The 15994-nt window shown below is 40.3% G+C and overlaps 1 protein-coding gene across 2 annotated transcripts in view; it reads right to left on the bottom strand.

The window, feature by feature from the left end:
• Nucleotides 1-15994, bottom strand: part of LOC311056922 (protein POF1B-like) — a 51758-nt gene that overhangs the window by 6842 nt on the left and 28922 nt on the right. For both annotated transcript variants that reach the window (XM_084073772.1, XM_084073773.1), the window contains exons 4-10: nucleotides 7826-8076; nucleotides 6791-6824; nucleotides 5131-5205; nucleotides 3369-3461; nucleotides 1798-1911; nucleotides 1440-1592; nucleotides 438-566 (exon numbers count right to left, since the gene is read on the bottom strand). In XM_084073772.1, coding sequence (XP_083929898.1) covers nucleotides 438-566; nucleotides 1440-1592; nucleotides 1798-1911; nucleotides 3369-3461; nucleotides 5131-5205; nucleotides 6791-6824; nucleotides 7826-8076 — 849 coding nt within the window. The remainder of the gene's footprint in view (nucleotides 1-437; nucleotides 567-1439; nucleotides 1593-1797; nucleotides 1912-3368; nucleotides 3462-5130; nucleotides 5206-6790; nucleotides 6825-7825; nucleotides 8077-15994) is intronic.

Genomic DNA, 15994 nt, shown 5'->3' with positions numbered 1-15994 from the left:
GAGATAAGAGATAGAGAGAGAGAGATAGAGAGAGAGAGAGAGAGAGAGAGAGAGAGAGAGAGAGAGAGAGAGAGAGAGAGAGAGAGAGAAATGAAGAACAATGCAACAGCATACAGCCTCTACATAAGCTTTGCATTATGCAGGACAAAATGAATAAGAAGATAACACAGTAAGCATGTCAGATAGAGTCCTTTCTGTAATGAACTATTGTTACTTCACAGATAATTAAGACTATTGAACGAGTAGAGTGACAATTTTATTTCATTGTAAATCTTCACGGCTACTAAGATCATCTTAAGGTCCGTACACACCGGGAGCGTTTATTTGGTGCAATTAATGTGCGTTAATTCAATGAAGGAGGCATCTCACCAAATGAATAGTTTGATGTGAAACAATGGTGACACATTTCCGTTTCATTCATCGGCGTCGTGCATTACCTGTAGACGTTGCACTTCAGTGTTTCTGTCCGTCTTGATGCTGTTCAGTTGCTCTTCATACTGTCGCCTCAGAGCTTCAGTTTTCACCAGGAGAGAGTTGCTGCTCGAAGCGCTGGACGCACTGGACAACTACAATGTAGACAATTGAATGAATTTGTGGGATGAGGAGCACAGCTGAGTATGTGGGTTGATGTATTGATGTATTAACATTTGTGTCTGCATGTGTTAAAGGAGTAGTTCACCGACTTAAAACTTATTTTCTATCACATCCCATGAAGTCTTTTCAAGTCAATTCATGGAGAAGTTCTTGTCGCATTCCTGAGCCAATAATTTGATGACCGGCAGAGTAGGAGACTCAAAGAGTTTCCTACCGAGTCTGCTATTTACCGATGACCCGGTCATCGACTTATTGGCTCAGGAACGCGACGTGTAATTGATAGAAATAAATAAGTCATTTCTTTGGGGTAAACTAGTTTAGTTTCAGTTCACTCAACGTCCTGCATGTGTGCCATGCTTGACCAACGACCATTGAGTCGGAATACTGATATATTATTGATTTCAGCTGTCACAATTCCAAACATACAAACATGACCCGCTTTAATTACTTCAGTCTATATTAGTAACTTAATGACTAGTATTAAAATACTATTGTCTTTTTTACGTCCAATGTATTTGTATTTAAGTTCATAAGGTTAACATAAGTATAACTAAATGCATTTGAAATTAAATTAAAATGTTACTTTTCAGGATTCCAATTCCAAAAGAGCAAAAACAAATCTGGATTCCAATTAAAAATAGCAAAAATAAAATATAATTGTAGATAGGCTATTTTTGCTACTTTTGTGTGACAGAGAATGGCATTTTAAAAAGTTTAAATATGGAGATAAGAGGTGTCTGCCTGACAGTATATCCAATATTGCCCTCTGGAGGGAGTGTGGAAATAATAGTGGCCCTCCCCTGAGTTAGACAGACAGACAGACAGACAGACAGACAAACAGGTACCTTCTGTCTCAGTAGATCGTTGTCTCTCTCCATCGTGCGGACGGTTCCCTCCAGCTCTTTGATCTTAAATTCTCGTCCAGAATCGTTCGATCGGCAGCTCATTAAATCTGTCTCTAACGACCTTAACGACGCACTGCTGTCCTTCAGAGACGTCTGCACACACACAATTTCACTTTTATATGTATTAGCATGACAGTATGAATTATGATGCTTTTTACAGTTTAGATAGGACAGTTCGCGCGCGCGCGCGCACACACACACACACACACACACACACACACACACACACACACACACACACACACACACACACACACACACACACACACACACACACACACACACACACACACGGTACCTGCAGCTGCCTGTTGTTCTCTCGTAGGGCCTCTAGGAGACGATCATACTGCACCGCCTGATCAGACTTAAAACTGAGATCTCTCTCTAGAGACTCCTTGTCACTCTCTAAACGCTGAGACACAGACAGACAGAGAGACAGAGAGCGAGAGAGAGAGAGAGAGAGAGAGAGAGACAGACAGACAGACAGAGAGAGAGACAGAGACAGAGAGAGAGTCAATTTTATCTATTAAGCACATTTCAAAACAACCAAAGGCTGACCAAAGTACTGCACAGCAAGACAACAGACAAAGACATTGAAATACAGTGCATACAGTGCCAATAGCTGAGTTTAAAACACATCGGAGTTTAAAAAAAGTGTCCAAACATTTCTCCATAAAGGCAAGAGATTTTTGAAAAGGCCAAAGGGAGAACAGGTGTGTTTTAAGTAATCTTTTTTTTTTAAATAATCCAAAGCAGGTGCAGAAACAAGTCCCCAGGATATTTTGTGTTATCCTTTTAGCGTTCATGTCTGACTATACCTCGTGCTGTTTACATTTCTGACTAATAAAGTATTCAATCATTCGATCAATAAAAAAACCTAACCAAAAGAGTTCCACAATGTTGGAGCAGCGACCGAAAAGGCACGGTAACCTTTCAAATGGGTGCATGGGACTTTGAGGAGCTGCTAATCTGCTGATCTAAGCCTGGTGGTGTTGGGATGGGGCGAAGCAGCTCAAATATATATACGGTGGTACCAGCCCATGTTGGGCTTTAAAGAACAAATAGTGACATTTTCAAATCAATTCTGTTTTTCACAGGAAGCCAGTGAAGGGAAGCCAAACTGGGAGTGACTGGCGCCCCATGGTGGGTCTAGCAGCAGCAAGCAAGGTTTCTCTTTTCAGCCTGTGACCCCCCAAAACTATCCTATTTGAACTGGGGACCCCCCCACCCTGACAAGCACTTGGAGTTGTAGGCATTACATTTAGTTTGACTTGGCTTCACAGATAAATATTGCTCACAGCGCCTCGCAGTGCGAGGCGTTGTGAGCTTGTAGTTCGGCTATTTTCACAATGTTTGCCTCTTTCATACGTAATATTTGACAGTTGGGTATTAAAAAGGTCTTTAAGCACTGTATATAGGGCTAAACAGGTCTTAAGTCCTTAGATTGTAACTTTAGAAATGTGCAGATACCCTGTATACACTTATACTGTATGGTTTGTTTACTGTTGAGTGACAAAACAATGTTGCACATTAAGCTGATCATCTGGGGACCCCCCTGGGGGAAATGAGGGCATGGATGGCTTTTTCCAGACAGACAGACAGAGCTGCTGGTTGATAGAAAGGATTCGATTTTGTGGCAACTTGTCGAAAACTTGGACGAAAACTCCTTTGACAACAGCATTGATCTGTTATTGACTCTGCTATTTAAGGGCAGAGTCTAGGAGCACACACACATTTTTGTCATGTGAGGTGGTGGTATTATTTCTGTTTTATTGTCGTTGAAAAACAGGAGGGAGAGTTTGGATGAGATGGAAATGTAAAACATGCCTTCACAGCATGATGTGATGTGATGTCATGTATGAAGCTCACCTTCAGGTCACCAGTGAGGTGAGACAGTTCTTCTCTCAGGCTGCTGAATGTGGACAACAAGAGGCGCATCGACCTGTCTGCCGTTAGACGAGTCTGAGAGACAGACAGACTTAATTGAAACACATTGTACCGTGATATTAGTTTATTTGACTAATGAGTCAAATTCTTCTGCTGCATTCAGGTGTCAGGGTCAAATTCTACCAACTAAACTAGGTCAAATAAGGTGAACACGTGTTACTTAGGCTTGTTTTTCATGACCACAATGTTAGATCTCTGTAGATAGCAGCCAGGTTATTTAGACAGATGCTAGGTTCGTTGTTAATAGGTTCAATGTAAAGATGATTATTTTGATAGTATACTGCTCAGGCTGATGCTAGGTCACCAATTCAAGAAGGTTCTGAAATTGCTTCTCTTAACCACCAAATACTTTCCATATGGTCTGCCTAATATAATATAATATTTTCCATAGAGGTTTACTTTTTTTTTTTTTTAAGTTTTTGTTGTTTCTTTCTTTGTTATATTGTCGATATTGGTATTTTTTGTTGTGTTTCTTCATCTGTATGACATGTCTATAAATGTTTAATTTGTAATAGATGTGTATATTCTACATTGATGTCATTTTATCCTATGAATGTACAAATATTCCCGGAGAATGCCACTTCTCAAGCCGCTGGAGGGTTTTTAGGCATTCTCCTTCATCATGTTCTTGTAAGTGAAAATACATAAATAAACAAACAAACAAACAAAGGTTCATTGTTACTTTACCTGTGAACCTACTTTACCGAGGCACTACACTGTCTCTCTGCATTCTATGTATGTGTTTACCTTGATTATTGTAAGCCACTCTCATCTCAGAGTGTCTGCTAAATGCCTACATTGTAAATGTTGATGAGAAAGTGTTGGAACAATAGGGCAATATATGTTGAAGGTTTGCCAGTGGAATAACGGCAAAACCAAGTGGAGAGTCAAAACAGATTCAAGATGATTGATGTGATATTGAAGCTCATGGCAGGGTTTCAAGAAATGCAGCTTAAAATAATCTTTGTACAGACTGTGCATGCTTCTGCATGCTCAGAATAATGTTGACATTAGATGTCATGCTCATAACCTGACATAACATGTTGACATCAGATGTTGACAAAACTCTCTTTTCTTGTTGTTGTTGTTGTAGATCCAATTGGAACACACGATTATTATAATATTTGTTTTTACATTCCTCAAAAAGTAACAGTTTTGGACATTTCTGCCTGACAACTGGATCCAATGTAGTTATTATTTAGTTACTTATTTAGTTACTAATTATTTAGTTATTTAATACTTTTTATTGGTTATTAATATATTTATAAAACCCACAGACACACTTAAAAGAGACCTCCACTACATATTGTATAACATTGTAAACTTTAAACTTTTTTCATATAGATTTCATAGACTTGTTTTACAGCACTATCATCAGTGATGTGTAAATTAATGTTTCTTTGTTTACATATTATCTTCTCTATTAATTTGTTGGATTCATGTTAATGTGTATTTTCAGACATTTAAACCCTCAATACTTGGCTCTGTACTTGGTCTGCTCTTTTTTCCACCTCTACACCAAAACTCTTCGCCGAAAATAGCCGATCTAGCGCTTGTAGATCTGCTATTTTCGGCGAATGTCCTCACCAGAATAGTAGGGCTCAATGTAGAAAAGAGGTTTCTGACCGACAGCAAGGATAAAAAGTTGAAGTATGGAGATAGGAAGTGTCTGTGTGTCACTTACCTGCAGCAGGTATCTGATCTGTTGTTTTGTAAGTTCAGAAGCTCCTCTGGGAATCAGAGCTTCAACTTCCTCTTCCTGGAAAACACGCGCACGCACGCACACACACACACACACACACACACACACACACACACACACACACACACACACACACACACACACACACACACACACACACACACACACACACACACACACACACACACACACACACACACACACACACACACACACACACACACACACACACACACACACACACTGAATATGCACGACATGTCCTAACATCACATTATGAAGGTTTGCTGTGTTATGAAGGAGACTGACCACTAGGTGTCAGTGCCTGCTACCTGCACAGTCTAACTCAAGGAGCAGAAATCCACAAAAACAAAACTCCTGAACTACATTGATACAGTCTACTCTGCTGTCTCTGTCTGTAGTTCTAAGTAAGTCAACTGTATTTGTATAGCACCTTTCAGAACATGCTGTACAATAACACACAATGTAAGTAAGTACACGATAAAGTTAAGACACAGAGCAACAGAAAAGCAATAAACATTCAGCTTACGCAAATAGCAAGATAAGAACATCATAAAATAAAGTGCTATTACGGAACAAATGTGTTTTTAAAATACTTTTAAAACACTCAACTGACTCTGCCTTTTTTTTATTGCTAAGGGTGAAGCTTTCCCTAGTGTGGGAGCAAACACTGCAAAGGCACTAAGGTCAGCCTTAGTGTTTTAAGCCTGGTCTTTGGGACGTCTAGAACAGTGTTTCCCAAACGTTTTCATGTCAAGGACCCCTAAATGTATACATGTGTATTTGGCCACGGACCCCCATCAGAAAATATGTTGTGCCACGGACCCCCTATAGATTTGTGGTGTCAAAAATCTCAAAAATATATCAAGATTGTTTGAAATATATATAAAGGATCAAAGTGCACATCATTTTTTATATATATTAACTCATTTAGCTGGGGACCCCCTGGAACCCACTCAAGGACCCCTGAGGGTCCCCGGACCCCAATTTGAGAACCTCTGCATTAGACCACGGACCACCATAACTCTGAGAGTGTAGAAATGGAGGGTCCATTTGGTTCCATTTGTACACTCTCAGAGTTACAGACCCATAAGGGTCCATTTGTTTCCTATTTCCTAACTATCAATCATTTGGCTGGGGACCCCGTGGAACCCGCTCAAGGACCCCTGGGGGTCCCCGGACCCCTTTGAGAACCACTGATCGTGAAGGCCATTCCCAGAAGACCTGAGAGATCTCATATTTCTAAGTGGACAGAGTCATTCAGAGATGTAAATAGGGGGCCAGCCTGTGTAATGCTTTATAGGTGATTAAAACATATCATTTTAAATAAATTCTACAAGTAATAGGCAGTCAGTGAAGTGAGGTCAGCACCGGAGTTATGTGTGATGTGAGACTGGTGTTTGTAAGGAGTCTTTTGTACTTTGTTGTAGTCTTAGAGATGGAGGAGAGACTAAGGGTGGTGAAAAGGCCATTACGCGCGCGTGTGTGTGTGTGTGTGTGTGTGTGTGTGTGTGTGTGTGTGTGTGTGTGTGTGTGTGTGTGTGTGTGTGTGTGTGTGTTGTTGCCGTCTGGTATTGTGTAGCAGTGTGGCGTAGTTGTGTATATTGTGTAGCAGTGTTACCTTGAAGTCGACACCGGGGTCCAACTGGTGCTTCCTGTCAGAGGAAAACACAAAATGAACAAGATGGGAGGTACAGGGTGTGCGTGTGCGTGTGTGTGACTTCAGTGCTCATTATGTGTCCATCATTCGCATAATGAATGATGCACCATTATTAAAGTTAATAATCCTGTTATTAACTTTAATAACAGGATTATATTTTGGGTAAAAGGCATCCTGTGTAAAAGGCGTCGTTGTGTCTCTCCACATGGAGTGAGGAGACAACCATTTGTTTCACAGCTTGTAGGCTGCGCGCTACAAGCTACTCTGCTAGAGCTGCACCGAAAATATCCGATCTACAAGCTCACAACGCATCACGCCGCAACCCATTGTGAACTTGTAGATCATGTGTTAATTTTGACGACTAAAACCACGACGAAAAATGTTCGTTCGACTACCTTTGCTCACTAAAAAATAAAAACTAAGCTATGATGACTAAAACTATGGCTAAATATATTGACAATTATGTCATGTAAAACTAGACTAAAACGTTAGTGAGGGACTAGTGGAGAAGAGATCCAGTAGAACTAAGACAAGTCATTTTATGCTCGGATGCGTGCAGGTGTCACACTCCGAAAATAGACGCTCTACAAGCTCACAACGCGTCTGCGACACTGGGTCGTATCGGGTTGTGACACACAGCCAGTGGTGGAAAAAGTACTCACATTTTGTACTTAAGTAAAAGTATCAATACTGCAATGTAGACATATGTAGAAATAATCAAAATCTACAAAGTAACTAGTAACTAAAGTTTTCAAATAATTGTAGTGGAGTAAAAAGTGCAATATTTTCCTCTGAGATGTATGGAGTAGAAGTAAAAGTAAAAGACAATAGGAAACACTCCAGTAAAGTCAAATATACCTCAAAATTGTACTTAAGTACGGTACTTGAGTAAATGTACTTAGTTACTTTACACCACTGCTGTGTACACAGCGCATAAGCCAAAGTATGCAAATCCTTTGAGTCCTCGTTAGCTCTTATTATTCTCATCCATCTTACCGTCCTTGTATCTTGCTAACGTGCTCAGAGATGATGGAGTGCAGGTCACAGTTCTTGCGGTAAACCTCGGCCAGCAGCTCCCCGAAGAAGCGCGTGTCCATCTTGTCCAGAGGGGGCGCTATGGCCGCCTCCGCCCGGCGCTCCATCACTCGGTGCAGGACGGCGGGCTTCACCACGCTGACGATCTCCACCTCCTCCACCTCCACCACCTCCTCAGACTCCTGCTCCTCCTGGTGCTCGTCTAGCACTACCTAGTGGAGAGAGAGAGAGAGAGAGAGAGAGAGAGAGAGAGAGAGAGAGAGAGAGAGAGAGAGAGAGAGAGAGAGAGAGAGAGAAGTGTAAACAGGTTTATTTACAGAGCAATTTCATAGTGGAAATAAAGAATATCAAAAACACACATTGTTTGCCTTGAATAACAATATTTACTAGAAATTGAAATTACAGCACTAGCTTAACGATATAATTAATGAATAATGTTGGTAAGAGCAACGGAATTGTCTCTGTACGCACATGTGTTAACCCTTTAAGACGTGTTCTTTGGCTATTCAAACATTGCAGATCTACAAGCTCGTAGCGCGGCACAATCTTGGAAAAAAAATGTAGTTCCAGGGACCCCCAGAAGCAAAGATTTGAGTTACAAATGTCCACTTAAAAAAATGTAATTCAAACATTTGCACAAAATAATGTTCATGATTGTTTAAAAAATAGCAGATCTACAAGCTCATAGCGCAGCACTCGGTAGATATGAGCTTGTAGATCTGCTATTTTTGAAAAAAATCATGAACATTTGTGCAAATATTTGAAATATTAGCTATATTTAGCTATATTTGAACATTAACTATATTTGAATATTAGCTATATTTGAATAGCCAAAGAATCTAGAATGACACAGATGCGTTCCCGGATTGAATGGGTTAAACAAAGCATATTTAGCCTAAATCTGTTGACAAAACATTTAATTTGAACACTGTTCCGGGATCACGTGGCTGCGTTGAGCTGAGAAAGAGGCGAAGGGGACAAGCTTTCTCAGCGCAGTATTACATAACTGTGTGGATACTGATATCCAGAACTGTGCGTGGGGCTGTCCGGTGAAATCGTCTTTCAACAGCTCGTCACATGAAAGATCAATGAGTGCCTGCTCAGACAGTGGGAGGCTTGTTGCAGTGTGCGTAAACAAAATGATTGCGGATCCAATTGTCCGTGCGCTCTCTTTTGGGGAAATCGTTACGAAATAGTCTATGTGGCTACAGATAAGCCTTTTGAAGCCTTTTCGGGCCTCCAAAAAAGGCATCAAGCAGAGCAAAAGCCCCCAAATCATGTAAGCACAACAACCTGGAGTTTCTTACTCCAGTGTCCTGACCTGGTAGCGCCCTTACCGGGGAACTGCTTTATTTACGAGATCTACTGTATAGACCAATTATTTGTTTACTAACATTGAGACTGGATGCAGAGGTGATTGTTTCATGCAATCAATTCTCAACCTCCTCTTGTGTGTTGGCTAGTGAGGAGTGTCCTAGCGAGACCTGACAGAATGGGTTTCATTTGGAGGCAGTATGACGTTTGGAGCCAGTGTGACGTTGTCTTTTAAGGGGTCTATAGACAGACGCCTATCACCAAAATCTGAGTACCTACCAAAAGCTTCAGACCTCCCAAAACAAACTGATACGACGACTACTTCTCGGCCTAAAGCCCAAACAACACACGTTGCTAGTGTGAGATGGGTGGAAGACAGGGTTCAGCTTAATATCAATGGGATTGGTATAAGACAGTCAGAGGTTGAGAGCCCTTGCCAAATGACTGTTTATTTTATTGATTGAATACTTTATTAGTCAGAAACAGTGTTGGGCTATATTACTTAGGAGAGTAATATGTTACTTATTACTTATTACTCCTTTGAAAAGTAATAATATTATATTACTTATTACTTGGAATCAAGGGTAATATATTATATATTACTTTATATTACTTTCCACGCGCCCCCCGCAAAAGAAAAGACGTGTACAGTTTTTAGCCTTTTAGAACTGAATCCAATTTAATGGAACAATAGAACATTGGTTCTCAAAGTGGGGTCCGGGGACCCCCAGGGGTACCTGAGGGGGTTCCAGGGGGTCCCCAGCTAAATGGAGGATAGTTAGGAACCAAATGGACCCTTGTGGGTCTGTAACTCTGAGTGTACAAATGGAACCAAATGGACCCTAACGGGTCCATTTGGTTCCATTTGTAATTAAATTAAATTAACATTGATTTTACAATATAAATTGGGGTCCCAGGGATAGAAATGCCATTAAATGGGTGTCGCCTAATGCATGTAAACTGGGGGTCCTCTTGAAATTAAAATGGTTGAGAATCACTGGTAGCTGGCAGTGAAAAATCTTCTCTTATGGGGGTCCCTGGCATATATTTTTGAAATGGGGGTCCGCGGGCTAATAAGTGTCAATTTGGGGGTCCTTGAGATGAAAAAGTTTGAGAACCATTGCAATAGAAAACAGTCAACAGTCTTTATCTTTCTAAGTATTTTGCTGCTGCAAATTCCATTTTTGGAATTGGAACAATAATTATCCTTACAGGAACAACATCAATCTGAACTGCACACACTGGCTGCAGCCTCTCAAAAAACTGTATTGTATATACATAACAAACAATAAAGTAAACATTTCTTAATCTTTTCAACATATCTTACACCAGTCAATAAATAATTAGCCAAAGTGCAAAACTGTAAACAAGTCAAACAAATAAATACAAAATAAAGCAGCAGTCTCTCTGACTTTTTAAACATTGTTTTGGGTCTGAGGGGCGATCAGTTTCATCCTCTGGTGTTTCGGTCAGCGTAACATTCTTGAGCATTGTTTCGATATGCTTCAGCAGGTTAGACGTTGTATTTTTTGCTGTGGAAAGTATTTTTCTGCCCACGCAAAGTTTACAACGGACATTAATATTCTTGGGATCTTTGACACCCATATATTCAAAATAATGTCGATATTTCCAGCCGTGAAAAGTGTAAACACCATCCGCCGCCATGCTGTCAGTGTTTGTGTTGGTGTGTAGTGTGTTCTTCTTTCTGTGTGTTACCCGGCGGCGGCGCCGCTCGCATACGGGTCATGCGCTACGTCATAACTGTGCGCAGGCTGCGTGCTAAAAAGAACTGATCTGCAAGCTATATAGCATCTCTGTTGACGTAGGTTGATAGCTTGTAGATCTACTCTATTTTTGCATGCTGCTACCGCTTGCCTCTACGAGAGACGGAGAGAGTACATATTAAATGAATGAGAAAAAAAATGACGCTCGTCATCAGTAACGAGTAACGAGGCCTTTTTTGACCGAGTAATATGGTATTATATTACTGTTTTGGCAGACTAATACCTTACTTTACTCGTTACTGGGGAAAGTAATAATATTACAGTAATATATTATTTTTAATTCGTTACTGCCCAACACTGGTCAGAAATGTAAACATCACGTGGTACAGTAAGACATGAAGGCTATAAAGGATAACATAAAAAAGTCCAGGGGACTAATTTCCATTGTGGTCCTAAAGGGAGTCTCTCTCACACACACAGCCACTCCCTTGTAGCTGTCCTAGCGTGTTCAGGTATGGTTTATGATGATAGGTCATTACAGTGAAGTACAGCCAGACACACCCAGACTGACTGAAGTTCAAACACACATGTACGCACGCACGCACGCATACACACACCCCCACCCAGACCGACTGAAGTTTCACACACTTAAGGTCCTTGCAGACTGGTGCGTTTTTTTTGTTGCGTTTTATTAATTCGAAATCTGCAAAAAAAAAAAAAATGTCACGCACAACATCCTTGCACACTGAGTCTGATGTTGCAATATTTTCGCAGAACAAAAAAAAAGGTCATGATCTTTTGGTTATGTCACTTGTGAAACAAATTAAAAGGAAAAGACAATATTGTTGGGTTCATCCTATCATTCCATAAACAAGAAGGAGAGTTTCACATGTTGTTGAAGAAGCTGTGGCATTATCCCGACCGTTTCAAAGTTTATTTTAGGATGTCAGTGGCCCAGTTTGATGCTTTGCAAGCAACACTGGAGCCACATATTAAACTTCCACGAACCAATTGATACTGAACAGCTGCCAGTATGTCTACGGTAGAGAGAGAGAGAGAGAGAGAGAGAGAGAGAGAGAGAGAGAGAGAGAGAGAGAGAGAGAGAGAGAGAGAGAGACACACACGCAATGCATCGGTAAAGTGCACGCTACGGCGCTGAATTTGCAGATAGGCTATTCACTTCAGGATTCACTACAGCCTAAAAACATGTAACATACTAGCCCCAGCCCCCATTTGGAACCTCTCCCTCGGCTTTATAGGTCCGAGATGAGCTATATAGCGGAGGGAGAGGTTCCAATAAGAACTAGAAACATACAGACGAGATGATTGTTCATAGTTGTCTGTGATCAGTCAGTTTATCACATCTTTCTGCCAAAACCGGCTATCACTAGCTGTCACCAACACCCCAGTAGACCCAGTCACAGTGGTGGAAGAAGTACTCAAATGATTTACTTAAGTAAAAGTATCAATACTGCAATGTAGAGAAATACTCTGTTACAAGTAAAAGTCCGGGATTAAAAATGTAGTTGAAAAGTAAAAAATAATTGGTTTAAAAATGTACGTAAAGCAAGTAGAAAGTACTCATCATGCAGAATGTCCCATTTCACAACTTTTCAAATGTATACAAATCTTTTGAAAATAGCAGATCTACAAGCTCACAATGTATTGCATCGCAATGCATTCTTTTTCCAGTAAAGTAAAAACAATACCTTAAAATGGTACAGTACTTGAGTCTATGTACTTAGTTACTTTCCACCACAGTGTCCATGTCATGAGAAGATGTGAGAACCATGCTGATCTAATGCATACATGTACTGAATGCATTCTGGTGCCTGGGTGAGAACAGCCAGATGGATGGATGTTCTGTTGAGGCAGTAAATTAAATGTACTGATATGTGACCATGTCTTTAGTTCAGTGATTCTCACAATGTGCTTTAATGTGAATCATTTTAACAACACACATCTTGTATGGGGGGGGGGTCCCTCTGGCCAAAATATTTCCAGATCGGGGGTCTGAGGCCAAATAGATATTCATTTGGGGGTCCTTGACATGAAAATGTTTGAGAAGCACTGATTTTGACAGCAGATGAGGCAGAACTCTCATCTAGTGCAGTGGATCCCAAACAGGGGGTTGATTTTGGGGGGTCCCCAGATGAGTAGTTTAGTGTGCAACACTGTTTTCTGACTCAGTAAACAGTAAAAAAAATAAAATAAAGAGAATAGCCAAATGTATACAGCACTGGTTCTCAAACTATTTCATGTCCCCCCAAATTGACACTTATTAGCCCACAGACCCCCATTTGAAAAGATAAGCCAGGGACCACCATAAGAGAAGATTTTTACGGCTCTCTAGCAGTTGATTCTCAACCATTTTAATTTCAAGGACCCCCAGTTTGACATGCATTAGGGCTACCGACCCCCATTTAATGGCATTTCTATCCCTGGGACCCCAATTTATATTGAACAATCAATGTTAATTCAACTCTGAGAGTGTACAAATGGAACCAAATGGACCCGTTATTCGCCTATTTCAACTATGTATCTGTGGAACCGAGTCAGACTAAATGTAATGCCTACCATTCCAAGCGTTTGTCATGGTGGGGGGTCCCCAGTTCAACTACAATTATCTTTGAGGGGGTCGCGGCCTGAAAAGCTTGGAAACCCTTGATCTAGTGCCTTCTTGACCCCGGGAAGTGACTTCTCCTGGAGGGCAGACATTGACAGTGAAGTTCACCATCATGTCTGCTGTGTCAGTGGGGCTTTTGCAAAGTTCTGTAAGAAGCTCTTTGAATAGTCTGACTTGCTGGCAAAGAACCATGCTGAAAGTGGTGGGAAAAAAGTACTCAATTGTTTTACTTAAGGAAAAGTATCAATACTGCAATGTAGAGATACTCTGTTACAAGACAAAGTCTGGAATTAAAAATGTACTTGAGTAAAAGTACAAAAGTAATAGTATCAAAATGTACTTAAAGTACCAAAAGTAGAAAGTACTCATTATGCAGAATGTCCCATTTCACAACATTTCAAATGTATAAAATTTAAATCCTTTGAAAATAGCAGATCTACAAGCTCACAATGTGTCGCATTGCGACCCATTGTGAGCTTGTAGATCTGCTATTTCCAAATGGCCAAAATGTATATAGGGCTGAAGTGGTTAATGTATGTTTTGTAATAATAATCAAAATCTACAAAGTAACTAAGTACTGTATTTTTAGGTACTTTTACTTTACTGGGGTATTTCCAATTGTCAATAGTTTTACTTCTACTCCACTACATCTCAGAGGCAAATATTGTTTTACTCCACTACAATTATTTGAAAACTTTAGTTACTAGTTACTTTGCAGATATAAATGATTACGTTATAAAACATACATTAACCACTTTAGCCCCATTTTATACCTGCTATTTGAAAATAGCAGATCTGCAAACTCCGTGCAGATTGTAGATCTGCTATTTTCAAATATTTTTCAAACATTTTAGTACTTTTACTTTTGGTATACCTTAAGTACATTTTGATACCTACTTTTGTACCTATACTCTAGTAAAATTCCGGACTTTTACTTTTCCACATTGCAGTATTGATACTTTTACTCAAGTAAAACATTTGAGTACTTTTCCTACCACTGTTAGTGACCAGATGCCGGCGGTCAGATGGATGCATGTTGTGATGTTCTGCTGACTCAGGATCAGTTAGACGGCGCCGCTCGTCTGCCAGGTCACCTTCATGACAACAGACTAGCAGATTTCACAACGCCTCGATAGGGAGCCGGACGCCCCACGGGAACCAAGCGGATGATTTATCAATCTGACACAGTCACACGGTTCATGAACATAACTGTACCAGCTGGATTATGCTATGTGTAAATCAGGCCTGAAATGCCATGGTGTCAGGGCCATGTGGCCTTTGGTGTAGTACGTTGTTTTGAGGGCACAAGGGCCTAAATGCCAGGGCAGGAAGGCACTCAAATAAGACTATGATGTTTTTGAATTCATTGAATTTAAATGTAGAATAAGTGATGTGTTTTGGTTAGAACAAAACGTTTGTTGTTGACTCTCTCAGTGCCAATGAAATAAAAAAAAAAGTTCATACTGTGCCAGCAATTTTTTTTAAAGTAAAAAAAAAGTGCTCAGGAGCCGAGATACAGCCTTTTTCAGTAATAAGTTAAACAAGAAGTGAATGGAGCAGCAAATCTTCGGATCATGATATCTTGGGTTCATTCTTTTCAAAAAAAAAAAAAAAGTATATATATATATTTTATACTCGGGATAACTCGTTCTTGGCACTGAGGGCATTCAGAAAAAACTCGGGATAACTTGTTTTTGGCACTCAGAGAATTAACACATCGGGTGCCAGAGGTTTATAAAAATATTATACGTTCAGTGCCTGCATTTCTTCCATCCACTTATGTTTATACGTTTCATGCTGTAGAAGCCCCGACGCGGAAGTGCAAAGTGTGCGTGCGAGAGGGCGGAGGGTCCCGACTAACGCCTGGAACAATAATATTTCTAACGCGATCCTCCATTGCAGAGTGATCGCCGATCGAGAACGGCTCGCTTCCACCACGTTAAAAAGAAATGGAGATATTAAGCTTTTAGTCAAGGAGATAACATTGGAGCGGCCGACCGGAAGGATTTTTGACATGGATCCACATCCTTGGATGATCTCAAAGTTTCAGAGCGCCCCACGTGGGCCCCACGTATGAAAAAGAAAATAGGCCAAAAACGGTCCGGACCGTTTATGGCACATGACGCATGGATTCTCAAAAACGGTCCGGACCGTTTATGGCACTCAATGTGTTCATATATACCCTATTTTCACAAAGGCCTAAATGCTGGGCAGGAAGGGAATCAAATAAGACTATGATGTTTTTTAATTAATTTAATTTAAATGTAAAATAAGTGATATGTTTTGGTTAGAACAAAAAAGTTTGTTGTAATATAGCTCTATATTGTGATAGTACTCATTGCTATAGAGTCTATATAGCAATGAGTACTATCACAATATAGAGCTATTCAACACTTATTTTAACCAAAGTAAATCACATACCCAACCTCTAATGGTTACAAATGATTTCATTTACAGTAAGTACGC

This window comes from Gymnoscopelus microlampas, assembly GCF_963454915.1.
Source record: "Gymnoscopelus microlampas genome assembly, chromosome: 12".
Lineage (NCBI taxonomy): Eukaryota > Metazoa > Chordata > Actinopteri > Myctophiformes > Myctophidae > Gymnoscopelus > Gymnoscopelus microlampas.
The sequence above is the reverse complement of the archived record's forward strand: the minus strand, read 5'-3'. Positions and strand labels throughout refer to the sequence as shown.